The sequence below is a fragment of the Microcaecilia unicolor genome, chromosome 5, assembly GCF_901765095.1.
Source record: "Microcaecilia unicolor chromosome 5, aMicUni1.1, whole genome shotgun sequence".
In the NCBI taxonomy this organism is placed as follows: Eukaryota; Metazoa; Chordata; class Amphibia; order Gymnophiona; family Siphonopidae; genus Microcaecilia; species Microcaecilia unicolor.
Window position 1 is genome coordinate 188,933,953 of NC_044035.1, and position 27,915 is coordinate 188,961,867.

Sequence of the window (27,915 nt, forward strand, 5' to 3'; positions counted from 1 at the left end):
CATGCGGACCAATGTGCAACAGCTGGCGGACCTGGTCGATAAGCTCCCGCCGGAGCAGTCCAGGCCTTATCAGGAGGTGGTCAGGCAGCTGAAGGCGTGCAGAAAGTTCCTGTCCAGGGGGATTTTTGACACCTGTGACGTGGCATCTCGTGCTGCGGCCCAAGGTATAGTGATGCGCAGGCTCTCATGGCTGCGTGCCTCTGACCTGGACAACCGCACCCAGCAGAGACTGGCTGACGTCCCTTGCCGGGGGGATAATATTTTTGGCGAGAAGGTCGAGCAGATGGTTGACCAACTGCATCAGCGGGAAACCGCTCTCGACAAGCTCTCCCACCGGGCGCCTTCAGCACCCGCCCCCGCGGGCGGGCGTTTTTCCCGGGCCCGGCAGGCTGCACCCTATTCTTTTGCGAAGCGTAGGTACAACCAGCCGGCCCGAAGGCCTCGTCAGGCACAGGGACAGCCCCAGCGCGCTCGTTCCCGTCAACAGCGTGCGCCTAAGCAGCCCCCTGCGCCTCCACAGCAAAAGCCGGGGACGGGCTTTTGACTGGATCCATGGGAACATAGCCGCCCTACAAGTGTCCGTACCGGACGACCTGCCGGTCGGAGGGAGGTTAAAATTTTTTCACCAAAGGTGGCCTCTCATAACCTCCGACCAGTGGGTTCTCCAAATAGTGCGGTACGGATACGCCCTGAATTTGGCCTCCCTGCCTCCAAATTGTCCTCCGGGAGCTCAGTCTTTCAGCTCCCATCACAAGCAGGTACTTGCAGAGGAACTCTCCGCCCTTCTCAGCGCCAATGCGGTCGAGCCCGTACCACCCGGGCAGGAAGGGCAGGGATTCTATTCCAGGTACTTCCTTGTGGAAAAGAAAACAGGGGGGATGCGTCCCATCCTAGACCTGAGAGGCCTGAACAAATTCCTGGTCAAAGAAAAGTTCAGGATGCTTTCCTTGGGCACCCTTCTGCCAATGATTCAGAAAAACGATTGGCTATGTTCCCTGGATTTAAAGGACGCATACACTCACATCCCGATACTGCCAGCTCACAGACAGTATCTCAGATTCCGCCTGGGCGCACGGCACTTTCAGTATTGTGTGCTGCCCTTTGGGCTCGCCTCTGCCCCACGAGTGTTTACAAAGTGCCTCGTGGTGGTAGCGGCCTACCTACGCAAGCTGGGAGTGCACGTGTTCCCTTATCTCGACGATTGGCTGGTCAAGAACACCTCGGAGGCAGGAGCCCTCCGGTCCATGCAGTGCACTATTCAACTTCTGGAGCTGCTGGGGTTTGTGATAAATTACCCAAAGTCCCATCTCCAGCCAACTCAGTCTCTGGAATTCATAGGAGCGCTGCTGAATTCCCAGATGGCTCAGGCCTACCTTCCCGAAGCGAGGGCCACCAATCTCTTGGCCCTGGCTTCGCGGACCAGAGCGTCTCAGCAGATCACAGCTCGGCAGATGTTGAGACTTCTGGGTCATATGGCCTCCACAGTTCATGTGACTCCCATGGCTCGTCTTCATATGAGATCTGCTCAATGGACCCTAGCTTCCCAGTGGTTCCAAGCCACCGGGAATCTAGAGGATGTCATCCGCCTCTCCACCAGTTGCCGCACTTCACTGCTCTGGTGGACCATACGGACCAATTTGACCCTGGGACGTCCATTCCAAATTCCGCAGCCCACGAAAGTGCTGACGACGGATGCATCTCGCCTGGGGTGGGGAGCCCATGTCGATGGGCTTCACACCCAGGGTCTGTGGTCCCTCCAGGAAAAGGATCTGCAGATCAACCTCCTGGAGCTCCGAGCGATCTGGAACGCACTGAAGGCTTTCAGAGATCGGCTGTCCTGCCAAATTATCCAAATTCGGACAGACAATCAGGTTGCAATGTATTACGTCAACAAGCAGGGGGGCACCGGATCTCGCCCCCTGTGTCAGGAAGCCGTCGGTATGTGGCGTTGGGCGTGTCGGTTCGGCATGCTTCTCCAAGCCACGTACCTGGCAGGCGTAAACAACAGTCTGGCCGACAGACTGAGCAGAGTCATGCAACCGCACGAGTGGTCGCTCCATTCCAGAGTGGTACGCAAGATCTTCCGAGAGTGGGGCACCCCCTCGGTGGATCTTTTCGCCTCTCAGACCAACCACAAGCTGCCTCTGTTCTGTTCCAGACTTCAGACACACGGCAGGCTAGCGTCAGATGCCTTTCTCCTTCATTGGGGGACCGGCCTCCTGTATGCTTATCCTCCCATACCTTTGGTGGGGAAGACCTTACTGAAGCTCAAGCAAGACCGCGGCACCATGATTCTGATAGCGCCCTTTTGGCCCCGTCAGATCTGGTTCCCTCTTCTTCTGGAGTTGTCCTCAGAAGAACCGTGGAGATTGGAGTGTTTTCCGACTCTCATTTCGCAGAACGACGGAGCGTTGCTGCACCCCAACCTTCAATCCCTGGCTCTCACGGCCTGGATGTTGAGGGCGTAGACTTCGCTGCGTTGGGTCTGTCTGAGGGTGTCTCCCGGGTCTTGCTTGCCTCTAGGAAGGATTCCACTAAAAAGAGTTACTTTTTCAAGTGGAGGAGGTTTGTCGTGTGGTGTGAGAGCAAGGCCCTAGAACCTCGTTCTTGCCCTGCACAGAACCTGCTTGAATACCTTCTGCACTTATCAGAGTCTGGCCTCAAGACCAACTCAGTAAGGAATCACCTTAGTGCGATTAGTGCTTACCATTATCAGTGTGGAAGGTAAAGCCATCTCTGGAGAGCCTTTAGTCGTTCGATTCATGAGAGGCTTGCTTTTGTCAAAGCCCCCTATCAAGCCTCCTACTGTGTCATGGGATCTCAACGTCGTCCTCACCCAGCTGATGAAACCTCCTTTTGAGCCACTGAATTCCTGCCATCTGAAGTACTTGACCTGGAAGGTCATTTTCTTGGTGGCAGTTACTTCAGCTCGTAGGGTCAGTGAGCTTCAAGCCCTAGTAGCTCATGCTCCATATACTAAATTTCATCACAACAGAGTAGTGCTCCGCACTCACCCAAAGTTCCTGCCGAAGGTGGTGTCGGAGTTCCATCTTAACCAGTCAATTGTCTTGCCAACATTCTTCCCCAGGCCGCATACCCGCCCTGCTGAACGTCAGTTGCACACATTGGACTGCAAGAGAGCATTGGCCTTCTACTTGGAGCGGACACAGCCCAACAGACAGTCCGCCCAATTGTTTATTTCTTTCGACCCTAACAGGCTAGGGGTCGCTGTCGGGAAACGCACCATCTCCAATTGGCTAGCAGATTGCATTTCCTTCACTTACGCCCAGGCTGGGCTGACTCTTGAGGGTCATGTCACGGCTCATAGTGTCAGAGCCATGGCAGCGTCAGTGGCCCACTTGAAGTCAGCCACTATTGAAGAGATTTGCAAGGCTGCGACGTGGTCATCTGTCCACACATTCACATCACATTACTGCCTCCAGCAGGATACCCGACGCGACAGTCGGTTCGGGCAGTCGGTGCTGCAGAATCTGTTTGGGGTGTAAATCCAACTCCACCCTCCAGGACCCGAATTTATTCTGGTCAGGCTGCACTCTCAGTTAGTTGTTCTTCGTAGGTCAATTCCTGTTGTTTCCTCGCCGTTGCGAGGTTCCATTGACCTGGGTTCTTGTTTTGAGTGAGCCTGAGAGCTAGGGATACCCCAGTCGTGAGAACAAGCAGCCTGCTTGTCCTCGGAGAAAGGGTATGATACATACCTGTAGCAGTTGTTCTCCGAGGACAGCAGGCTGATTGTTCTCACCTACCCTCCCTCCTCCCCTTTGGAGTTGTGTGTTTCATCTTTTGCTAGTCATTCAACTGGCGGGAGCGGTCGCGCACGGGCGGGAAGACGGCCGCGCATGCGCGGTGGGCGTGCCCTGCGTGCCGACCGTCCCGCGAAGCTTCTTTCCGGTTGGTGGGGGCTGCCGCGGACGTCACCCCAGTCGTGAGAACAATCAGCCTGCTGTCCTCGGAGAACAACTGCTACAGGTATGTATCATACCCTCTTTAGACTGAAGTAAGCCTTAGCCTTTTATCTAGAGCAGATTCAAGCCCATAAACAGCCCACCCAGCTTTGTGCTTCTTTTGACCCCAACAGGTTGGGGGTGGCCATCGGCAAGCGCACACTTTCAAATTGGATAGCAGATTGCAACTCCTTTACTTATGCCCATGCTGGGCTGACTCTTAAGGGTTCATGTCATGGCTCACAATGTTAGAGCCATAGCTGCATCAATAGCCTACTTGAGATTAGCCTCCATAGAGGAGATTTGCAAGGCTTCAACACGATCTTCAGTCCAGACATTCACTTCCCACTACTATTTGGATCAGGATACTCGACACCATAGTCAGTTCAGATAGGCAGTTCAGCAGAATTTGTTCAGTGCCTAGAATCCACCTCCACCCTCCTAGGCCCTGTTTTATTCTGTTCCTGGCTGTACCTACACAGCTAGTATGTATGTAGTTTCTGGTTGATTGATGTTTTAGTTTCGACGTTTCGAGACTCAATTAACATAGCTTTTTTGTTTTCAGTGAGCCTGGTAGCTAGGTATTCCCAGGTGTGAGAATAAGAAGGCCTGTTTGCCCTTGGAGAAAGGAAATATACTGTAGCTGGTGTTCTTCGAGGATAGCAGGCCGATTATTCTCATATACCCTCTTACCTCCCCTAAGAGTTAAATTTAGTTGTAAACTTTTTGATTTTTCACCTGACTGGAGGACCCCTGCTCGTGCGTTGGGCAGGAAAGCACCAGCGCATATGCAATGGGACACTGTTAAACTTTTCTACTGTACTCGCTAGTCTCCATCCGCGCCAAGCTCCATCGGATGATGTCACCCAATAATCAGCCTGCTGTCCTAGGAGAACACCAGCTACAGGTATCTGTGCTTTAGTCACTGGGCATAAAATAATTTATTATATTTTGTTTAATGCTGAGAACTAGGTCATGGGCACAAGCTCAGTAGATGTCACGTCTGTGGTCGTGACCCCTTTCATACTTAACTTATTGCTGGGGGTCAACTTCTGAGCTGGCTTCTGTCTGTCCTTTCTGAGTTAGTTCTGTCTCTATGTGCTGGCTGCTTCCAGCATGGCTCTAATTACTCCATTATACTGCACCTGTGTGTGTTGAGCCTCTCTATGCTTCAGTATGCCTTCTGCCTGCTTCTTGGTTTGTGCTCCCCTCGCCTTCTGGTGACCAGAACCGGTGGCTGCCATAGACTGTCTTGCTGTCCCTACCCGTTCCAGGCTTCAGCCCAGTCCGGTCTGGATCTTCCAGGCTGCCAGACTTGTCTTTGTGCCTGAACAGCACCCGTAGTTGCCTTGAGATTGCTGCAGCTTGAGCCTCAGGTGCTGATGGGCTTTATTAATCACCTAGAAACTTCTGTGTTTGCCTTTCCATCGCCTAAGGTCCCTGGTATGCTGGTGTGCTCTGTGCACTTCTTCCTAGTCCAGTTTATTGTCTGAGATTCTTGCCTGATTTTAGTCTAATCCTTGTGTAGTTTATCTTGTACTGTATTGCTTGTTTCCCAGTCTTGTTTCTTGTTTGTATTTCTCTGTTTAGTTCTTGGTTGTCTGTGTTTCTTGTTTAGTGGCTGCCTGGCAGCTTTCAGTTCAGTCTCTTACCTGTCTGTGTTTCCCTCTTAGTGGCTGCTTTACAGCTTTCAGTCCTGACCCTTAAGCCTGTCCATTTCCTACCTAGTGTGGTATTGTCTGTCTGTGAGTCGTAGCCCAGTGTCCTGCCTTGCTGCCCATGTAGATTCCTTTCCCCTCTGACCCTTAGTCCTAACCCTGTTCAGCCTAGTTGGTATCCAATTCCTGCCCTGTCCGGTAAGTCCTGCCGGCCACCTGCACTCAGGCGCTCAACTCCTGGGGAAGGGTGGCCAAGTGCAGGTGAAGTCTAGCTGTCCCTGCCAGAGTTCTGCCTTGTCTCTGGTGTGGGGTGGTTTTGCCTGCCGCTGCCGCTCCTCGGCAGTGGCCCAATGGCTCATGAACCCAGGTACTGCCTTGAAAGCCTGACAGTAGATAAGTAACATATGTTTCCATATCATCAAGCTGATCAATCCATAGACTGGTGGGTTGTGTCCATCTACCAGCAGGTGGAGATAGAGAGCAAACTTTTGCCTCCCTATATGTGGTCATGTGCTGCCGGAAACTCTCCTCAGTATGTTCTCTATCTCAGCAGGTGGTGGTCACACACAGCAGCAGCTCTGGCTAGGCCTCCAAGCCTAATTTTTAGGTTTTGTTGAGTGCCTGGGGTTGAGGGCTCTTTTGAGCAAGTGCAAACCTGGTGGTGCCAGGTCCCTCCTTTTCTCCCCCCTCCCGCTGGCTCCGTTAACAAAAAAAAAAAAAAAAAAAAAATTTTGAACGTCCTTAAAGGCGTTTATTTCGACGTTTATTTAAGCGTCTATTGCAGCTACTCACTGGGACACCAGGTCGTTACAGCTCGGAGCGGACAGCAGGTAATTTTTACCTTTTTATAGCGGGCAGGGGGTTCCCCGATTCTTCTCCTCGTGGCATATGGCGTCGGAGGGCGAGGGCGCAAAGGGTCGCTCCCCGGATCGCTGGAGCGCTTCTAGAGGGGATGCGGGGGTCTTCAAGCCTGATTCGCCCTTGTTGGGTGACAGTTTTGTGACCGATGTATGTCCCGGTCCTTCCTCCGGCGTGGCGGTTTTTCCCGCCATAAACGCCCATCCCCCGCTCCTCGCCTCCGCCATCTTGGCCGGCCACGCGGCTCGGACGGCTTCTTCTTGGGCCGCCCTTGAGGTTGGAGACATTAATGCCATGAACGCCCTTAATTTGGGCGACGGCACAAAAGCGGCTAAAGTTAAGAGCCGTTCTTCCCGCGCGGCTCCTTCGCGGAGTGTCGCGCCGGACGCCATCTTGGATGCGCAGCATGTCTCTCCCCCGCTCTTGCGAGCGCCGGTTGAGGGTGCGTCTAGGGCTGTTGCCCAGGCGGCGGAAGTGCACAGTCTGGGGGGTTTCTCCCCCGAGTTTGTTTTGCTGCTGCATCAGGCCTTCCTCATGCACAACGCTGCCCCTGCTCCCTCGTCTGGTAAAGAGGTTGAGGTTCCCAGAGGCAAACGCCCTCGGGTTGATTCCCAGGCCTTGGAGGAATTTGTCTCCTCTGATGTAGATGAGGGCAGCGTGTCTGAGGTCTCCCAACGGTCCTTTGCGGATTCCTTGGAGGAGACGGATCCCCGCTCGGTTGGAGCGGATGACCCCTCTGCAGCGCGGCTTTTTAGCCCAGAGGATTTGCCCAACCTGTTGCTACAGGCCATGGACACTTTGAAGATTTCCTCTCCGGAGGACGTCTCTCCCTCAGCCCCTGTTGGCTCTGCCATTATGCTGGGGACGAAGCGCCCGCCTAGAACCTTCCACGTGCATGATGCTATGCACACCTTAATTTCGGCTCAATGGGATGTCCCAGAAGCGAGCCTTAAAGTGGCTAGGGCTATGTCCCGCATCTATCCTTTGGCTGTGAGTGAACGTGAGGCCTATCTGTGGCCTACCGTGGATTCTTTAATCACTGCGGTGACTAAGAAAACGGCGTTGCCGGTGGAAGGTGGCACGGCCCTAAAGGACGCCCAAGACAGAAGATTGGAGGCGGCCTTAAGGTCGTCCTACGAGGCTACTGCTCTAAATTTGCAGGCCTCAGTTTGCGGTTCCTATGTGGCCAGGGCGTGCCTGACTATGGTGCGGCGGGCTTCCCCCTCGGATTCTTCCTTGAGGGATGATTGGCCGGCCCTGGAATCGGGCTTGGCCTATTTGGCAGACTTGCTGTATGATGTCTTGAGAGCCTCAGCTAAAGGCATGGCTCAGACAATCTCTGCGCGGCGGTGGCTTTGGCTGAAGCATTGGTCTGCTGACCACGCCTCTAAATCCCGCCTGGCTAGATTGCCTTTTAAAGGCAAGCTGCTCTTTGGGGTCGAGCTGGACAAAATCGTGACCGATCTCGGCACGTCTAAGGGCAAGAAGTTACCAGAGGTCAGGGCTCGAGCTAGTGCTCGCCCTCGGTACCTCCAGAGGACGGTTTCAGGAAGCCCGTCGGTACCGCCCGGGCAGGTCGGGCTCTTCTGCCTCCTCTTCCTTTAAGAGGACCTTCTCCCCCAAGCAGCGTTCCTTTCGCAGAGACCGCCGTCCCGGAGGTGCTCCCTCCGGTCCTCCCCCAGGGTCTCGTACCCAATGACGGGGTCTTGGTCCACGCCCCAGTGCAGATTGGAGGACGGCTGTCCTCGTTTCTGGGCGAGTGGACCACAATAACTTCAGACGCTTGGGTGCTGGAAGTCATCAGAGACGGCTACAAGCTAGAGTTCTGCCGACCCTTAAGAGACTGGTTTGTACTCTCTCCCTGCAAGTCTCCGGTCAAAGCTGTGGCAGTGCAGCAGACCTTGGACAATCTCATCCGCCAGGGGGCGGTCGTTCCGGTGCCAGAAAATCAGCTTGGCAAGGGACGTTACTCCATTTACTTTGTGGTACCAAAGAAAGGAGGTTCTGTCCGGCCTATCCTCGACCTAAAGGGGGTCAATCGGGCCTTGAAAGTTCGGCACTTTCGCATGGAGACTCTCCGCTCTGTTATAGCGGCAGTGAAGGCAGGGGAGTACCTGGCATCCTTGGACATCAAGGAAGCGTACTTGCATATTCCCATCTGGCCTCCTCATCAACGCTTCCTGCGTTTTGCAGTACTGGGCCGACACTTCCAGTTCAGAGCCCTCCCGTTCGGGTTGGCTACTGCTCCGCGGACCTTCTCCAAAGTAATGGTGGTCATCGCGGCCTTCCTGAGGAAGGAAGGAGTACAAGTCCATCCTTATCTGGACGACTGGTTGATCCGAGCCCCCTCTTATGCAGAGTGCGGCAAAGCTGTGAACCGGGTGGTTGCTCTTTTGAGCTCCCTGGGATGGATCATCAACTGGGAGAAAAGCCAGCTGCGCCCCACTCAGTCCCTGGAGTATCTGGGAGTTCGATTCGACACCCAAGTGGGCAGAGTGTTCCTGCCAGACAATCGGATTGTCAAGCTTCAGGCTCAGGTGAACCAGTTCCTAGTAGCCTCTCCTCTTCGGGCTTGGGACTATGTGCAGCTGTTGGGCTCTATGACGGCCACGATGGAAGTAGTGCCCTGGGCCAGGGCTCATATGAGACCACTTCAACACTCTCTGCTGCAGCGCTGGACTCCGGTGTCGGAGGATTATGCTGTGCGCCTTCCCTTGGGCCCAGCAGTGCGCAAGGCGCTGAGCTGGTGGACGCAGATGGACAAGTTGTCTGCAGGAATGCCTCTGGTGACCCCAGAGTGGATTGTCGTCACGACGGACGCTTCCTTGTCGGGCTGGGGAGCCCACTGCTTGGGAAGGACAGCGCAGGGACTCTGGTCTCCTGCAGAGGCAAAGTGGTCTATCAACCTCCTGGAACTCAGAGCCATTCGGTTGGCGCTTTTGGAGTTCATCCCTGTACTGGCGTTGAAACCAGTACGGGTTCTGTCGGACAATGCCACGGCTGTGGCCTATGTCAACCGCCAGGGAGGTACCAAGAGCGCCCCTCTAGCCAAGGAGGCTATGAATCTATGCCAGTGGGCGGAAGCGAACCTGGAGCAGCTTTCAGCGGCCCACATTGCCGGAGTCATGAATGTCAAGGCGGACTTTCTCAGTCGCCATACCTTGGAGCCCGGAGAGTGGCAGCTATCTGCTCAGGCGTTCTTGGACATCACGAAGCGCTGGGGCCAGCCGAGCCTAGATCTGATGGCGTCATCGGCCAATTGCCAAGTGCCGCGCTTCTTCAGCAGAGGACGGGACCCTCGATCCCTGGGAGTAGATGCTCTTCTCCAACAGTGGCCGACACAAGAGCTTCTCTATGTGTTCCCGCCCTGGCCCATGTTGGGCAGGGTGCTAGACCGGGTGGCAAAGCATCCCGGCAGGGTAATCCTGGTGGGTCCGGATTGGCCCAGACGTCCCTGGTATGCGGACTTGATCAGGCTCTCAGTCGACGATCCTCTGCGACTGCCAGTGGAGCAGGGCCTGTTACATCAGGGTCCCGTGGTGATGGAGGATCCCTCCCCCTTTGGTCTTACGGCCTGGCTATTGAGCGGCAGCGTCTGAGGAAGAAGGGCTTCTCAGACAAGGTCATCGCCACTATGCTGAGAGCGAGGAAGCGCTCTACTTCTACTGCTTACGCCAGGGTTTGGCGTATCTTTGCAGCGTGGTGTGAAGCAGGCTCTCTTTCTCCCTTCACTGCTCCAATTTCTTCAGTGTTGGCGTTCCTGCAAGAAGGTCTAGAGAAAGGCCTGTCGCTCAGTTCCCTTAAAGTCCAGGTAGCGGCTCTGGCTTGCTTCAGGGGCCGCCTGAAGGGTGTTTCCCTGGCTTCGCAGCCAGATGTGGTGCGCTTTCTCAAGGGAGTTAATCACCTGCGCCCTCCTCTGCACTCAGTGGTGCCTGCGTGGAATCTCAACCTGGTGCTAAGAGCATTGCAGAAGCCGCCTTTTGAACCCTTGTCGAGGGCATCTCTGAAAGACCTGACGTTGAAAGCAGTCTTTTTGGTGGCTATCACTTCAGCCAGAAGAGTTTCCGAGCTCCAGGCGCTCTCTTGTCGAGAGCCTTTTCTGCAGTTCACTGAGGCAGGAGTGACTATTCGCACAGTGCCTTCCTTCCTGCCCAAGATTGTTTCTCGATTCCATGTGAATCAGCAGCTCTGTCTCCCTTCCTTTCGTAGGGAGGACTACCCAGAGGAGTACTCTGCTCTTAAATATCTGGATGTGAGACGAGTCATCATCAGATACTTGGAAGTGACCAATGATTTCCGGAAGTCAGATCATCTGTTTGTCCTGTGTGCAGGTCCTCGTAAGGGTCTGCAGGCTGCTAAGCCTACAGTGGCAAGATGGGTCAAGGAAGCCATTGCAGCGGCTTATGTGGCCGCGGGGAAGGTGCCGCCTATCCAGCTGAAGGCTCACTCCACAAGAGCTCAGGCGGCCTCGATGGCAGAGGCCGGATCCGTCTCCTTGGAAGAGATATGCAAGGCGGCAACTTGGGCTTCGGCTCATACATTCTCCAAGCATTACCGTTTGACTGTGGCTGCACGGGCGGAGGCCCGGTTTGGAGCTTCAGTGTTGAGGTCAGGGATTTCAATGTCCCGCCCTGGGTGAGTACTGCTTCGGTACATCCCACCAGTCTATGGATTGATCAGCTTGATGATATGGAAGGTAAAATTATGTATAATCATACCTGATAATTTTCTTTCCATTAATCATAGCTGATCAATCCATAGCCCCTCCCAGATATCTGTACTGTTTTTATTCTGGTTGCATTTCAGGTTCAAGTTTAGTCTTCAGTTACTTCAGAAAGACTTCGTGTTCAAGTTTTTTCACTTGGATTCTTCAAGAGTTAAGACGAGTTTGTGTTACAGTGAGCTGCTGCATTCCTCTCCCCTCCGTTTTACGGGGCTGGATTGAGACTTAAAATTCTGCCGGCACTCCCTCCCGCTTCGTGCGGCTGTAGGGCAGCTTTGTACCCTTCCCGCTTCGGCGGTGTTAGGGTCAGTCAGCTCCTCCCGGGGTGCGGTTGCAGGATAAGCCAGATCCCCCCGCATCGGCGGGTGTGGTGTCCCTCCCCCGCTCCGCGGGGATGAGCTGGACGGATTCCCCTCCCCCACTTGTGTGGGGATGAGCTGGGTTAATTCCCCTCCCCCGTTTCGGCGGTGGTGAGCTGGGCAGAGTGTCCCTTCGTGGGTGTAATTCTCTAAGTGCTGAGTCCTGCGGATGGAGCTTTAATATCGACATACTGAGGAGTTTCCGGCAGCACATGACCACATATAGGGAGGCAAAAGTTTGCTCTCTATCTCCACCTGCTGGTAGATGGACACAACCCACCAGTCTATGGATTGATCAGCTATGATTAATGGAAAGAAAATTATCAGGTATGATTATACATAATTTTACCTTTGGAAGGGCTACCTTTTTATGATAGGAGGAAGGCTGAGGTTAAGGGTTTGTAATGATTGGCGGTGTAAAGGAGGTTGTTCAGTATGTTTCAAAACTTCTATGTATTGTCATATGCATAATTACACAACATAAAGCTTACAAAAATAACCAACAAAAAAGAAATAAAGTGGATGTTCTCGACCCCTTATGTCCTTTGGGTTGGTGGTTGTGACCTCTTAATTTTTTATTTTTTTTTAATTCAAATCGGTCCCTTAAAAAAATGGTGTTCACAAAATTGTGAATGCGCATCCACAAATCAATCATAAAAATAATGCATTTTTCATTATTTTGAGTTCCATAGTTATAAATATTGCAAAGGCTTTTGTGTGTACATTTTTTTTTTTGTTTCATGTGCTTCTTGAGTGTACTTTGCCCTGGAACTATTTTACACCTTTGGAGATACTAAGCTTCCCAATACATTCTGAAGGTTTTTTTTTACTTTCTCAGTAGAGTCCCAGGCATTTATAATGATGGAAACTGTCTATTTTATTTATTTCTGTCTTCCTAGAGCTGTCCATGGATAAAAACATATTCTCGCGCATTAAGGACATCAAATTCTCTCCTTCATTGCCAACACCACACTACCTGAAAACTACGTACTTAAAGTAAGTGCCAAGGAACAGTGTGAAAAATACTAGGTCTTGTAGCCTTGTGACAATTGTGTAATTTTAAGAGACAATAGGTAAAAATTTGTACTTGAACACTGTAACACACATGTTTAGAAAATGTACATGCTAAATGAGTTTAAAGGGAAAAGTAGTGATGAGGGATAGATCACTTTGCTTTTTGTTGCTGGACACTGAGTAGTATAGTTTTGAAGGTAGTCTCAATTTTATCTGAGGTAAACTTGTATTGCACTTGGAGCCACCATAATTAAATTTGCTAAAAAAAGAACCACTGGGGGATTGGGGGTGTCATATGATGCTGTAACAGCAAGAGGACATGAGTCTGGCTGGCTCCTGGGCCCCGGTCCCACTATTGCTTTTTAAATCACTAATTTATTACTTGTATACTTCTACAACAACCTGGGTGGTTGCCAAGTGTGCATGGACAAATTTCTGCAACGAGGGAGTGGTGATATGTTGACCAGAGCAGGGAAAAAACCATGAGAGAGCCTGCATCAGTTGAATGGTAAAATGGCTACTTTGTTCCCCACTGCATTCTATGAAATCACAGAGAAAGTGCTTGCAGACATCATGTGAGCAGTCTCAGGGGCGCTGGGGCCCTGATTTGAAACTCTAGTGGGACAAATTTCTCATTTGGAGAATGTACTTACTGAAACACAATCACGTACCACTGAGTTGGAAATGAGAGTTTTGGCCCTTGAGGATGCAGCACATGTGGAGTCAGCAAATTTGGAGGAACTGAAAACACAGCTGCAACAGCATGCCAAAAAATTGGATGAGCTAGAAAACTGCTCTAGACGAGGAAACTTGCAGTTTTTGGGTATTCATGATATGGTAGCTGATGCCGGTCTCCTTTCTTTGCTGGAAGATTGGTTAACTGTAGAATTTTCTTTGCGGGAGAGTCTTGGCCCTGTTAAATTGGAACATGCGCATCGGCTTGGTCAGAGGTGCTCCAGGAACTTGAGGCTTCGCATGGTGATCACAAAACTACATAAATATGTACACAAGATGGAAATTCTTCGCCAATATAAGAATAAATGTGATTCTTTCCAGTGTGAAGGTACTGTGGCGAAATGGGATTTTAATGCCTGTGACTTGTAGGACAATTTTTTTTACAATTATTTCTCTTGTTTGGCCAGCAGGTGGTGTCCTCTGTTTTAAAGCTGTTGCAGAGGTGACTGTTTTCCTTTCAGTTTAAGCCCTGAGAGAAAGTAACCTGCACTGCTATTGGCCAGATACCCCTCAGTGCTAATGCTCTGGGCTGTGATTAGCCCTGAAGTACAAACTCCAGCCAGAATGTGCTGGATTCCCCTAGTTTCAGAGAGAGAGAGAGTAAAGATCTCTGCACTGAAACCCTTTTCAAAACCTGTGAGCAGTTATTTTCCTCAACTCCCCAGGCACTACTCAGGTAATAAAGTGTCTAGTTAGTTTTACTGTTGATACCTATTTTACCTGTTATTGTTTACCGTTTATACCTTTTTTTCACCATTCACTGTTTCACTTTAGTGATAATAAACCTATTCCATATCATCATGCTGATCAATCCATAGACTGGTGGGTTGTGTCCATCTACCAGCAGGTGGAGATAGAGAGCAATCCTTTTGCCTCCCTATATGTGGTCATGTGCTGCCGGAAACTCCTCAGTATGTTCTCTATCTCAGCAGGTGGTGGTCACACACAGCAGCAGCTCTGGCTAGGTCTCCAAGCCTAATTTTTAGGTTTTGTTGAGTACCTGGGGTTGAGGGCTCTTCTTGAGCAAGTGCAAACCTGGTGGCGCCAGGTCCCTCCTTTTCTCCCCCCTCCCGCTGGCTCCATTTAAAAAAAAAATTTTTGGACGTCTTTAAGGGCGTTTATTTCAACGTTTATTGCAGCTGCTCACTGGGACACCAGTTCGTTACAGCTCGGAGCGAGAAGCAGGTAATTTTACCTTTTTATAGCGGGCAGGGGGTTCCCCGTTCGGTCTCCACGTGGCTTATGGCGTCGGAGGGCGAGGGCGCGAGGATTCGCTCCCCGGACCGCATGGGTGCGTCTAGCGGGGATGCGGGGATTTCAAAGCCTGAATCGCCTTTGTTAAGCATCAGTTTGGAAGCCGGTCAGTGTCCCGGTTCTTCCTCCGGTGCGGCGGTTTTTCCCACCATAAGCGCCCATCCCCCGCTGCTCGCCCACTCCATGTTGGCCGGCCACTCTGCTCGGACGGCTTCTTCTTGGGCCGCCCTCGAGCTGGGAGACATTAATACTATGGTCGCCCTTGATTCGGGCGACGGTAAGAAAGCGGCCAAAGTTAAGCGCCGTTCTTCCCGCGCGGCTCCTTCTCGGAGTTTCGCGCCGGGCGCCATTTTGGATGCGCAGCACGTTTCTCCCCCGCTCTTGCGAGCACCGGTTGAGGGTGCGGCTAGGGCCGTGGCCCAAGCTGCAGAAGTGCACTGTTCGGGGGGATTCTCCCCTGAGTTCATTTTGCTGCTGCATCAGGCTTTTCTTATGCAAAACGCTGCCCCTGCCCCCCTGTCTGATAAAGGGGTTGAGGCCTCCGGAAGCAAACGCCCTCGGGTGGATTTCCAGGCCCTAGAGGACTCTGTCTCCTCTGATGTAGATGAGGGCAGCGTATCTGAGTTCTCCCAACGGTCCTTTGGGGATTCCTTGGAGGAGACGGATTCCCGCTCGGATGGAGCGGATGACCTCTCTGCAGCGCGGATCTTTTGCTCAGAGGATTTGCCCAACCTGTTACTGCAGGCCATGAGCATTTTGAAGATTTCCTTTCCGGAGGACGTCTCTCCCTCAGCCTCTGTTGGGTCCGCCATTATGCTGGGCACGAAGCGCCCGCCTAGAACCTTCCACGTGCATGAGGCCATGTGCACCTTGATTTCGGCTCAATGGGATGTCCCAGAAGCGAGCCTCAAAGTGGCTAGGGCTATGTCCCGCCTCTATTCTCTGCCTGAAGGTGAACGGGAGGCCTTTCTTTGGCCTACAGTGGATTCTTTAATCACTGCGGTGACTAAGAAAACGGCGTTGCCGGTGGAAGGTGGCACGGCCCTAAAGGACGCCCAAGACAGAAGATTGGAGGCGGCCTTAAGGTCGTCCTTCGAGGCGGCTGCTTTAAGTTTGCAGGCCTCAGTTTGCGGCTCCTATGTGGCCAGGGCGTGCCTGACGATTGTGCAGCGGGCTTCCCCCTCGGATCCTTCCTTGAGGGCTGATTGGCCGGCCCTGGAATCGGGCTTGGCTTATTTGGCAGACTTGCTGTATGATGTCTTGAGAGTCTCAGCTAAAGGTATGGCTCAGACAGTCTCTGCGCGGCGGTGGCTTTGACTGAAGCATTGGTCTGCGGACCACGCCTCTAAGTCTCGCCTGGCTAAGTTGTCTTTTAAAGGCAAGCTGCTTTTTGGGGCGAGCTGGACAAAATTGTGACCGATCTTGGCATGTCTAAGGGCAAGAGGTTACCAGAGGTCAGGGCTCGGGCCAGTGCTCGCCCCGGTAACTCCAAAGGACGATTTCAGGAAGCCCGTCGGTATCGCCCGGGCAAGTCGGGCTCCTCTGCCCCCTCTTCCTTCAAGAGGAACTTCTCCCCCAAGCAGCATTCCTTTCGCAGAGACCGCCGTCCCGGAGGTGCTTCCTCCGGTCCTCCCCCAGGGTCTCGTACCCAATGACGGGGCCCTGGTCCATGGCCCAGTGCAGATTGGAGGACGGCTGTCCTCGTTTCTGGGCGAGTGGACCAGGGTAACTTCAGACGCTTGGGTGTGCTGGAAGTCATCAGAGACGGCTACAAGCTAGAGTTCTGCCGACCCTTAAGAGACGGGTTTGTACACTCTCCCTGCAAGTCTCCGGTCAAAGCTGTGGCAGTGCAGCAGACTTTGGACAATCTGATCCGCCTGGGTGCGGTCATTCCTGTGCCAGAAGATCAGCTTGGCAAGGGACGTTACTCCATTTACTTTGTGGTACCAAAGAAAGGAGGTTCTGTATGGCCTATCCTCGACCTCAAAGGGGTCAATCGGGCCTTGAAAGTTCGGCACTTCCGAATGGAGACTCTCCGCTCTGTTATAGTGGCAGTGAAGGCAGGGGAGTTCCTGGCATCCTTGGACATCAAGGAAGCTTACCTGCATATTCCATCTGGCCTCCTCATCAACGCTTTCTGCGTTTTGCAGTCCTGGGCCGACACTTCCAGTTCAGAGCCCTCCCGTTCGGGTTGGCTACTGCTCCGCGGACCTTCTCCAAAGTAATGGTGGTCATCGTGGCCTTCCTACGAAAGGAAGGAGTACAAGTCCATCCTTATCTGGACGACTGGTTGATCCGAGCCCCCTCTTATGCAGAGTGCGGCAGAGCTGTAGACCGGGTGATTGCTCTTCTGAGCTCCCTGGGGTGGATCATCAACTGGGATAAAAGCCAGCTGCGCCCGACTCAGTCCCTGGAATATCTGGGAGTTCGTTTCGACACCCAAGTGGGCAGTGTTCCTGCCGGACAATCGAATTGTCAAGCTCAGGTGGACCAGTTCCTAGTAGCCTCTCCTCTTCGGGCTTGGGACTATGTGCAGCTGTTGGGCTCTATGACGGCCACGATGGAAGTAGTGCCCTGGGCCAGGGCTCATATGAGACCACTACAACTCTCTCTGCTGCAGCGCTGGACTCCGGTGTCGGAGGATTACGCTGTGCGCCTTCCCTTGGACCTAGTGGTGCGCAAGGCGCTGAGCTGGTGGTTGAGGACAGACAAGTTGTCCGCCGGGATACCTCTTTTGACCCGGGAGTGGGTTGTTGTCACGACGGACGCCTCTTTGACGGGCTGGGGAGCCCATTGCTTGGGAAGGACAGCGCAGGGGCTCTGGTCTCCTGAAGAGGCAAAGTGGTCTATCAACCTCCTGGAACTCAGAGCCATTCGGTTGGCACTTTTGGAGTTTCTCCCGGTACTGGCGTTGAAGCCAGTACGGGTCCTGTCGGACAATGCCACGGCTGTGGCCTATGTCAATCGCCAGGGAGGTACCAAGAGCGCCCCTCTAGCCAAGGAGGCCATGAATCTATGCCAGTGGGCGGAAGCGAACCTGGAACAGCTGTCGGCGGCCCACATTGCTGGAGGCATGAATGTCAAGGCGGACTTTCTCAGTCGCCATACCTTGGATCCCAGAGAGTGGCAGCTATCGGCTCAGGCATTCTTGGACATCACGAAGCGCTGGGGCCAGCCGAGCCTAGACCTAATGGCGTCATCGGCCAGTTGCCAAGTGCCGCACTTTTTCAGCAGAGGACGGGACCCTCGATCTCTGGGAGTAGATGCTCTTCTCCAACAGTGGCCGACACAGGAGCTTCCCTATGTGTTCCCGCCCTGGCCCATGTTGGGCAGGGTACTAGACCGGGTGGCAAAGCATCCGGGCCGGGTAATCCTGGTGGGTCCGGACTGGCCCAGACGTCCCTGGTATGCGGACTTGATCAGGCTCTCAGTGGACGGACCTCTGCGACTGCCAGCGGAGCAGGGCCTGTTGCATCAGGGTCCCATGGTGATGGAGGATCCCTCCCCCTTTGGTCTTACGGCCTGGCTATTGAGCGGCAGCGTCTGAGGAAGAAAGGCTTCTCAGACAAGGTCATCGCCACTATGCTGAGAGCGAGGAAGCGCTCTACTTCTACTGCTTACGCCAGGGTTTGGCGTACCTTTGCATCGTGGTGTGAGGCAGGCTCCCTTTCTCCCTTCACTGCTCCAATTTCTTCAGTGTTGGCGTTCCTGCAAGAAGGTCTGGAGAAAGGCCTGTCGCTCAGTTCCCTTAAAGTCCAGGTAGCGGCTCTGGCTTGCTTCAGGGGCCGCCTGAAGGGTGCTTCCCTGGCTTCGCAGCCAGATGTGGTGCGCTTTCTCAAGGGAGTTAATCACCTGCGCCCTCCTCTGCACTCAGTGGTACCTGCGTGGAATCTCAATCTAGTGCTAAGAGCCTTGCAGAAGCCGCCTTTTGAACCCTTGTCGAGGGCATCTCTGAAAGACCTGACGTTGAAAGCAGTCTTTTTGGTGGCTATCACTTCAGCCAGAAGAGTTTCCGAGCTCCAGGCGCTATCATGTCGAGAGCCCTTTCTGCAGTTCACTGAGGCAGGAGTGTCTATTCGCACAGTGCCTTCCTTCCTGCCCAAGATTGTTTCTCGCTTCCATGTGAATCAGCAGCTCTGTCTCCCATCCTTTTGTAGGGAGGACTACCCAGAGGAGTACTCTGCTCTCAAATATCTAGATGTGAGACGAGTCATCATCAGATATTTGGAAGTGACCAATGATTTCCGGAAGTCGGATCATCTGTTTGTCCTGTTTGCGGGTCCTCGTAAGGGTCTGCAGGCTGCTAAGCCTACAGTGGCAAGATGGGTCAAGGAAGCCATTGCAGCGGCTTATGTGGCCGCGGGGAAGGTGCCGCCTATCCGGCTGAAGGCTCACTCCACTAGAGCTCAGACGGCCTCAATGGCGGAGGCCGGGTCCATCTCCTTGGAAGAGATTTGCAAGGCGGCAACTTGGGCATCGGCTCATACCTTCTCCAGGCATTACCGCTTGACTGTGTCTGCTCGGGCAGAGGCCCGGTTTGGAGCTTCAGTGTTGCGGTCAGGGATTTCTATGTCCCGCCCTGGGTGAGTACTGCTTCGGTACATCCCACCAGTCTATGGATTGATCAGCATGATGATATGGAAGGTAAAATTATGTATCATACCTGATAATTTTCTTTCCATTAATCATAGCTGATCAATCCATAGCCCCTCCCAGATATCTGTACTGTTTTTCTTCTGGTTGCATTTCAGGTTCAAGTTTAGTCTTCAGTTCCTGTTCAGGAGAACTTCGTGTTCAAGTTTTTTCAATTGGATTCTTCAGGAGTTGAGACGATTTTCTGTTACAGTGAGCTGCAGCATTCCTCTCCCCTCCGTTTTACGGGGCTGGATTGAGACCTAAATTCTGCCGGCGCTCCCTCCCACTTCGTGCGGCTGTAGGGCAGCTTTGTACCCCTCCCGCTTCGGCGGTGTTAGAGTCAGTCAGCTCCTCTCGCGGTTGCGGATGCAGGATAAGCCAGATCCCCCCGCATTGGCGGGATGGTGTCCCTCGCCCGCTCTGCGGGGATGAGCTGGACGGATTCCCCTCCCCCACTTGTGTGGGGATGAGCTGGGTTAATTCCCCTCCCCCGTTTCGGCGGTGGTGAGCTGGGCAGAGTGTCCCTTTGTGGGTGTAATTCTCTAAGTGCTGAGTCCTGCGGATGGAGCTTTGATATCGACATACTGAGGAGTTTCCGGCAGCACATGACCACATATAGGGAGGCAAAAGGATTGCTCTCTATCTCCACCTGCTGGTAGATGGACACAACCCACCAGTCTATGGATTGATCAGCTATGATTAATGGAAAGAAAATTATCAGGTATGATACATAATTTTACCTTAGTTTATTAGCGCTGCTGTCCTGGACTGACTAAGAATCCTGGTGGTTTGTGGTTTTGGTCTGTGGGTGTTTTCAAGGAACTGTGGGACCCCTGGAATTGTGCCTCAGTGTCCTTAGAACCCACCGTGGAATTAACACGGGTGGGAGACTTGCCCTGAGGCAAGAAAATCCCAGTGCAGTAGGGTGGAGGCATGCCAGTGTAGAGCATGTGCACAGGTGCAGGCGGGCCTGAGCAGTTCTGGGACAGACCCTTTAGGTGGGTGCTAGGTTTTTTGTGTCAGGTACTATTATTAAGATCTTTCAAGAATATTCACCTATGCTCATTGAGAAACGGAAATACTATTATCCTATTTGTGCTGCTTTGGTGGAAAAACATGTCTGATTTCTGTTTTTATATCTAGCACTTCTGAAGGTGTTTCATGAGGGGTGCTGGAAAGTGCTAGAGTGGTTGAGTGCTTGAGTGGGAGCCAGTGTAGCATCTTTCGTAAGGGTTTCGCACTTTCGTATTTTGGTTTCCCGAAGATGAGTCTGGCAGCTGTGTTCTGGGCTGTTTGAAGTTTCCTCAGTATTTGTTCTTTACAGTCTGCGTACAGTGAGTTGCAGTAATCCAGATGGCTGAGTACAAGTGATTGCACTAGGCTGCGGAAGACGGATCTTGGGAAGAATGGTCTTATTCTTTTCAGTTTCCACATGCAGTAGAACATCTTTTTGGTTGTGTTGTTTGCGTGAGTTTCGAGTGTTAGGTGGCGGTCAATTAAATTTGCTGACGATACAAAGTTATTCAAAGTTGTTAAATCGCAAGTGGACCTCGGGTGACTGGGCATCCAAATGGCAGATGGTGTTTAATGTGAGCAAGTGCAAAGTAATGCATGTGGGAAAGAGGAACCTGAATTATAGCTACGTAATGTAATGCAAGGTTCCACATTAGGAGTCACTGGCCAGGAAAGGGATCTAGGCGTCATCATTGATGATAGATTGAAACCCTCTTCTCTGTTTTCGGCAGTGGCTAAGAATGCAAATAGAATGTTAAGTATTAGGAAAGGAATGGAAAACAACAATGAGGAAGTTATAATACCTTTGTATTGCTCCATGGTGCGACCATACCTCAAATATTGTGTGCAGTTCTGGCCACCACATCTCAAGATATAGTGGAATTAGAAAAGGTACAGAAAAGGGTGACAAAAATGTTAAATGTGACGGGGCGACTTTCCTATGAGGAAAGGCTAAAGAAGCTAGGGCTCTTCAGCTTAGAGAAAATATGGCTGAGGGGATATATAACTGAGGTCTATAAAATAATGAGTGGAGTGGAATGGGTAGGTGCGAATTGCTTGTTTGCTCTTTCCAAAAATACTATCTCTAAGGGGCACGCAATGAAGCTACAAAGTAGTAAATGTAAAATGAATCAGATAAAATATTTCTTCACTCAACTTGTAATTAAACTCTGTAATTTGTTGCCAGAGTATGTAGTAAAAGTGGTTAGCTTAACGGGGTTTTTTAAAAGTTTTGCATAGCTTCCTGAAAGAATAGTCCATAAGCCATTATTAAAATGGACTTGGGAAAAATCCACTTCTTATTTCTAGGATAAGCAGCATAAAATGTATTGTACTGTTGTGGGATCTTGCCAGGTACTTGTAACCTGGATTTGCCACTGTTGGAAACAGAATGCTGGTCTTGATGGACCTTTGGTCTGTCCCAGTATGGCAATACTTATGTACTTATGGAAAGTGGTAGACTATACTAAAAAAGCATAAAATGCATTAGGGGGGACATAAAAATCAAAACATACCTTTATGGTGTAAACCATTCTCTTCACTACAGGAGTTATTTCAGAAAAAAATAAGTTAAAACAATGTATGAATCTCAAACTCATCCATACAATTGTAATGGAAGATTTTAAAGATTGTTTTCCAACTCTGCCTTGACCGACAGTGCACTCGGGGCCTGTATTTTTGATTAGAAGTAATTCTGTTTGTGTGAAATGTGGGTGAAGATAAGACACTGCTCTAATTAATTTGGTATGTGAAGGGAGAGGTGGAGCCTGTTTCGAGTTCAGACTGGCCATCTGGACTGAGATACATGTGACCATATTCCCACATGCTCAAGCATATTTTGTAAGCATTGTTTATCAAAACAGTGAAATTCTCAAGCATTCTGTAATTTTCCTTAGCTCTGAACATGAGTTCTAAGCCTAATTTCTGTCAGTGAAATTGGGAGCTTGTCTGTGAGTAACCTACATACTGTGCAGAGAACTATATTTCCTGGTCAAAGAAACTCCTGGCTTTTGCTGTGAACAAAGTCCCCCACCCCCCCAGCTGATAGGAGCCTGGATGTAGAGATTAAGGACCGGTGATGTATGTATATTATTGTAACGTGATATAAGTTTAAGTGTCAGAGTTATTAATTGTGCTGAATCAGATACCAATATAAAAATACAGCTTTAAGATCAGCTAGCCTGGATTTCATTTCCCCCTCCCTTTTTCCTGGGAAACGTTTGACAGCCAAAGCTTGGCTAGGTAGTTAACACCTCTAGGACTCCTAACAAAAGAACTATTCAAACACAAACAAGTAAGAGGCTACTTCAAAGAGTGTTTTTAAATTTACTCCCTTCCTCTGATCAAAAGGCCTTCCTGAGGGTGAGCAAAGGATCAAAAGGCAACCAGTAGACACAAGGAGACAGAAAACCTGTGGAGGTGGGAATCCACACACCTATTGACAAAAGGAAAGTATAATGTGTATCTGCCACAGAGATTCAGACAGGAAGCCTTTTCGCTTCAATAGACTATTTGTCAGCAAAATCCAGACAGGAAGTCTTATGATGTCATAAGACATGAGACCAGATACCACAATGCTTTGCAACTACTCAGGGTCGAGTGCAAACCAGGAAGCAAATGCACACAGGACATGCACTCATATTTCCCTGCAAACATACTGTATAAAAAGCCTGGAAAAGCCCAGCTCTGGCTCTTGGGAATTTTCTCTTGGGAATCTGCTGCTTTGGGATCTGCTGCTCTGGGGACCTTCAGCTCTACACTTCTCTCCTGTGGCCATGTGCCATGTGCTCATCACTCAGCTTTGTAACAAAGACTTTTCTGTAAGTTAATAATTCATATCTAAACCTGCTACCTTACTTCAAGCACAGATTCTCTGTAAGATCCTTAAAACTACCTTTTGTAATATTATTTACATGATTTGTATATTAAATAAACCTTTTCTGAAACTAAATAGATGGTCTTTTGTGTCCTGGGTACACGCTTTTAAATCTTGAAATGCAGGATACTGCATTTCAACAGAGATAATATTTAATTCATTGCAATTGTGAATCTTGTTCTCTTATAGGGCAACTAGTGGAGAATTATTCAATATATATCTTAAAACTTATAAATATTAGCTAGTGCTATGGAGCAATATCCCCAAGTATAAATCATTTCTTGTTACATTATGATGTATTATTGCTTCATTTCCTGGTCTAGAAACTCATAGGTATTGTTTCTTTTCATAAGCACCAGGTGTAGAACTGCTCCATCCCGCGTCAGTTCCGGCACCCACTGCTGGAACAATTCTTCCTGTAGGGAATCTAAGATCTCTTTGCTTCTAGACAACCCCGTAGCCAGGACACCCAATCAATATCTGGCATATTGAAGTCACCTATCAGTAGTACTTCCCCTTTCCTAGCTATTTTGCGGATATCTTCAATTAAGTCCCTGTCCATTTCCTCCGACTGAGAGGGAAGTCTGTATATCACTCCGATATAGATACATTTTCCTTTCCCTCTTTCCAGTTTAACCCACAGCACTTTTTCCATACCCCGCATGTCCTGCAGTTTTGTCACTTGGATATCATTCTTAGCATATAATTCCACACCTCCACCTTTTTTCCCTTCTCTGTCCTTCCTGAATAGATTATAGCCAGATATAGCAACATCCCAGTCATGATTCTCCGTGAACCACGTCTCTGTGACCGCCACAAAATCCAAGTCCGCTTCCATCATTGTAGCCTCAAGTTCTAGAAGTCTTTTCCCATACTACGGGCATTGGTATTCAAGGCTCTCCAGATTTTACTCTTTTTATTCCCTTCTATAGAGGCATTAGATGTCCTACCTTCCTTGGGGTTAATTATGGCTTCGTGGCCTTTTATACCCATCCCCATCAATTTTAGTTTAAAGCCCTCTTTAGTGCTTTAGCCAGCCTGTTGCTGAAGACACCCCTTCCTTGTCAGATGGACACCATCACCGCTCAGTACCTCTTGGAAAATGATCCCATGGTCTACAAAACCAAAGCTCTTTCTTCTGCACCAACCATGCAGCCACGCATTTATCTCCAAGATGCGAGCTTCTCTCATTCGACCTTTACCTTCGAGAGGGAGGATTGATGAGAACACCGCCTGCGCACCTAGATGCTTCACCCTCTGACCCAAAGCCACGAAGTCTCTGTCACGTCTGTGGCCGTGACCACCCTCAGCCTTTCCTTCTTTCTGGGGGTCAGCAGCTCTGCTGGCTTCTGTCTGTTTTTGTGTTAGTTTTGGCTCTGGCTTTGTGTGCTGATGGCTCTACTAGACCTCACCTGTGTGGGCTCTGTCTCTCTAGGGAGCCAGCATCTAAGATGGCTGCCACCGGCTCTATGCCAGCTTCCAAGATGGCTCCTGCTTGTCTTTCCTGTGGGCTCACTTCCTATGTGTGTCAAGCCTCTCTTTGGGGTCAGTGTACTTCCTGCTTCTGTCCTGCTGCTGGTGACTCATCGGTGAGAGCCTTCATAAGGAAGTGCTGTGCTTGCAGTCAGGGCCTTTGCATGGTGTCATGCCTAAAGGTCAGCAGGTTAGTGAGAGCACTGTTGCGCTGCTACTAAGCCTGTCTCTAGGTTCCTACCCATCTGCTTTCTGAACCTGTGGACTGCTAGTCCTTCCCTCTGGGCTTTGCCCCTCTGTTTGTGTGTCTGGGGACTGCTAGTCTTTCTAGTGCTTTCCTCAGTGTTTGTAGCCTCAGTCTTTGTTTGTTCTCAGCCTGGGTTTGGAGATACTTAGCTACAGCCTGGGTTTATTTCTCTGGCTGTGTGTGGGGCTGCTTGGCCTGTTATTTCTGGTTTTCTCTCTTTACCCTGAGCCCTGCTTTGCCCAGCTTTTTTGTTAACCCTGAGCCCTGCTTTGCCCAGCATCTATGTTTACCCTGAGCCCTGCTTGTGTGTCAACCCTTAAGCCTGTTTCTGCTTAGCTAGTGTTATCCAGTTTTCCGCTCTGCCTAGCTAGCATATATCCTAAGTGTCTATCCTGAATCCTGTTTCTGCTTAGCTATTGTTTACCCGGTTTCCCGCTCTGCCTAGCTAACGTATATCCTGAGTGTATATCCTGAACCCTGCGTGTATATCCTGAACCCTGCTTGTATATCCTGAGTGTATATCCTGAATCCTGTCTCTGTCTAGCTAGGGTGTATTTCCTGGGTGTTTATCCTGAATCCTGCATCTACCTAGCTAGTGGGTTTACCCTGTGGGTATTCCCTGAACCCCCTTCTGCCTAGCTTGCATGTGGCCCTAGTCCTTGCTCCTGCTAAGCTCTTGTACGTCTTGTCTTCATAGTCTGTCTTGTGTTTCTGGCTTAGCGGCTGCGTGCAGCGCTCAGTGCAGTCTAGTATTTAGTATTGCTTCCTTGTGTTCCCTAGACCCAGGGTGGGGCCTCTGGATCTCCAGTTCCGGCCTTGTCCTGTAAGCCCTGCCGGCCACCCGCATGCTGGAAGTCAACTCCAGCGGAACGGTGGCTAAGTGCAGGTGAAGCTGTTCCTGTTCTGCTGGTTCCAGTTGCCTGCTTCCAATCCAGAGTTCCAGTCCTGTTCTTCCATATGTCCAGTTCCAGGGTGGTCTTGCCTGTCTCTGCCGCTCCTCGGCAAGGGTCCAAGGGCTCATGATTCCCGGTTCTGCCTTGAGGACCTGACAGAATACGAAGGCCCTCGAGAACGCGACAGTCTCATACAATACGTTCAGAAGGATACTTGGCTGTATCATTTGTGCCAACATGGATGAGTAGCATAGCAGCGTGGTCCGTAGGCTTGATGAGTCTAGGCAATTTTTCCACAATATCCACACCTCTCTGGACAACATCCTCAGTAAAGTGATTCTTGAATACTGAGTGCTGTACAAGAGGATTTTTCAGTACTCTGCATTTGATTGCTCTCTTGTATTCAGTGAGTCTTTTTTGTTAAACTGTCTTATTGTTTTGCCAGTATATACAGTCCGCATTGGCAGGTGCCTGCATAAATTACTCCATTGCTTTTGCAATTGGAGAACTATCACACTACAAACTCATCTCCATACTGTGGGTCCACAAAGGATTTACATTGCATGTTAACCTTACAAACTGAACATGCACCACATCTGTAATGTCTGAGAGGTAGTGTGCCCTCCTTGTTTATACCATTTGTTTTTGAAATCAAAAGGTTTTCATGGTTTTTTTTCTTTGCATTTTTTTAATAATGGCAGCCATGTTGTTCCCTATGACATCACTGTAACACATAGATGGAACACATGAAGTTTTAAGACATTTTTTTATATTATTGTTTTAAGAGCGTTTTGTTTTAAATAGTTTTTTCTGTGTAAGTCTAGCGTTTTAGTAAAGATTGATGAATTGTAATCGCTAGGTTAGCTGTTTCATACCTCTGTGAATCTGTGAGCATATAATTTGACCCACCATTAATTCACAAGGAGTACAGTTGTCACCCTCGCTAGATGCTACCAGTGTAGTGCTTCCCACCCCCTCTCCCCCTGGAGTCTGGAGGTCCTGGTAAGGATGATTCTACTAAGTTTCACATTCCTTTGTTTTTGTTTTTTTCTATGGTTGATTTTATACATTCTGTGGATGAGTTTTGAGATTCACATGTTGCTTCTACTTACTTCACCATAGGCATTACTGAGAAAAAGCTGACTGATTTACACCATAAGAATATGTTTTGAGTTTTGTTCCCCCCCCCCTTACATATTTTTTGCTTTATTAGTATAGTCTATCACGTTGCATGTTTCATGAATGGTACTTTTATTTTTAATTATTGGTTTACTTATGTATTTATTTTATTATTTAATAATCAATGTATGCATTATGTCATTTTGATACATGTGGTGATCTTATTGCAGGGCGAAAATGGCCATATCAGGCGTTCTGGTTTCTAAAATTAGTTTATCAATAAAGTGTTGGGATAATTTCTTCAAATGGATTAGTTTTGCACATACCATGTGACCACCCCCCCCCACCCCCCAAAAAAAAACAACTCTCCTGAAAGCCGAGCATTAGCTACCACTTTCTCATTGTGTAACCTATAAGATACTACTACTGGTCTTCAAAATCTGTAACTGGAGAACCATGCTTTCTCTCATGCCTCCAGACACCGTGTTCCCCTCCTAGGTCACGCAGCTCATCTAAGCAAAATTGTATAGTTGTTGCCACTTTCAGGAAAATAGTCTATGAGAATACTTGTCATTCAATTTTTTTTCTGTTCCAAGTTCTGTTGTGAACTTTGAAATATGCTACCCAAACATCCAAGACTTCAAACCTACCTTGAAGGCTTTAAGGCAGAACTTATGACTTTATTTGTAGTTGCCTTTCACTAACCTAGTTAGTGTCCTTTCTGTGAAAACCACTGGATGTGAGTTGCTGGTCATTCAGACTTTGACCTTATATGTTCCCCCACCCCACACTACTATCCTATTTAATACTATAGTTCTTCTCTCCTTCCCTCTCTTGTCCAGTATTTTTAACCTTATTTACATTACATTTACATCAGACACTTATACTCCACAAAATCCCAATGGATATCCTTGCAGTTAGCAAAAGATTGTGTCATTGGGCATTCCCAGAGAGCTACAAGTAGAATACATTCAGTCTAATAAAGTACATTTCATTTCTCATTAAATTGGTTAAAAAGGTACATTTTAAGAGCCTTCTTAAAACTTTTAGATTGAGTCAACACTTGAATATTTAAAGGTAAATCATTCCTGTGCTT

At 50.0% G+C, this 27,915-nt stretch overlaps 1 protein-coding gene across 1 annotated transcript in view; it reads left to right on the forward strand.

The window, feature by feature from the left end:
• The window catches only part of CENPT (centromere protein T), a 568,880-nt gene that overhangs the window by 450,886 nt on the left and 90,079 nt on the right, over positions 1-27,915 (forward strand). Inside the window, 1 exon segment of the mRNA XM_030203664.1 lies at positions 12,460-12,556. Coding sequence (XP_030059524.1) covers positions 12,460-12,556 — 97 coding nt within the window.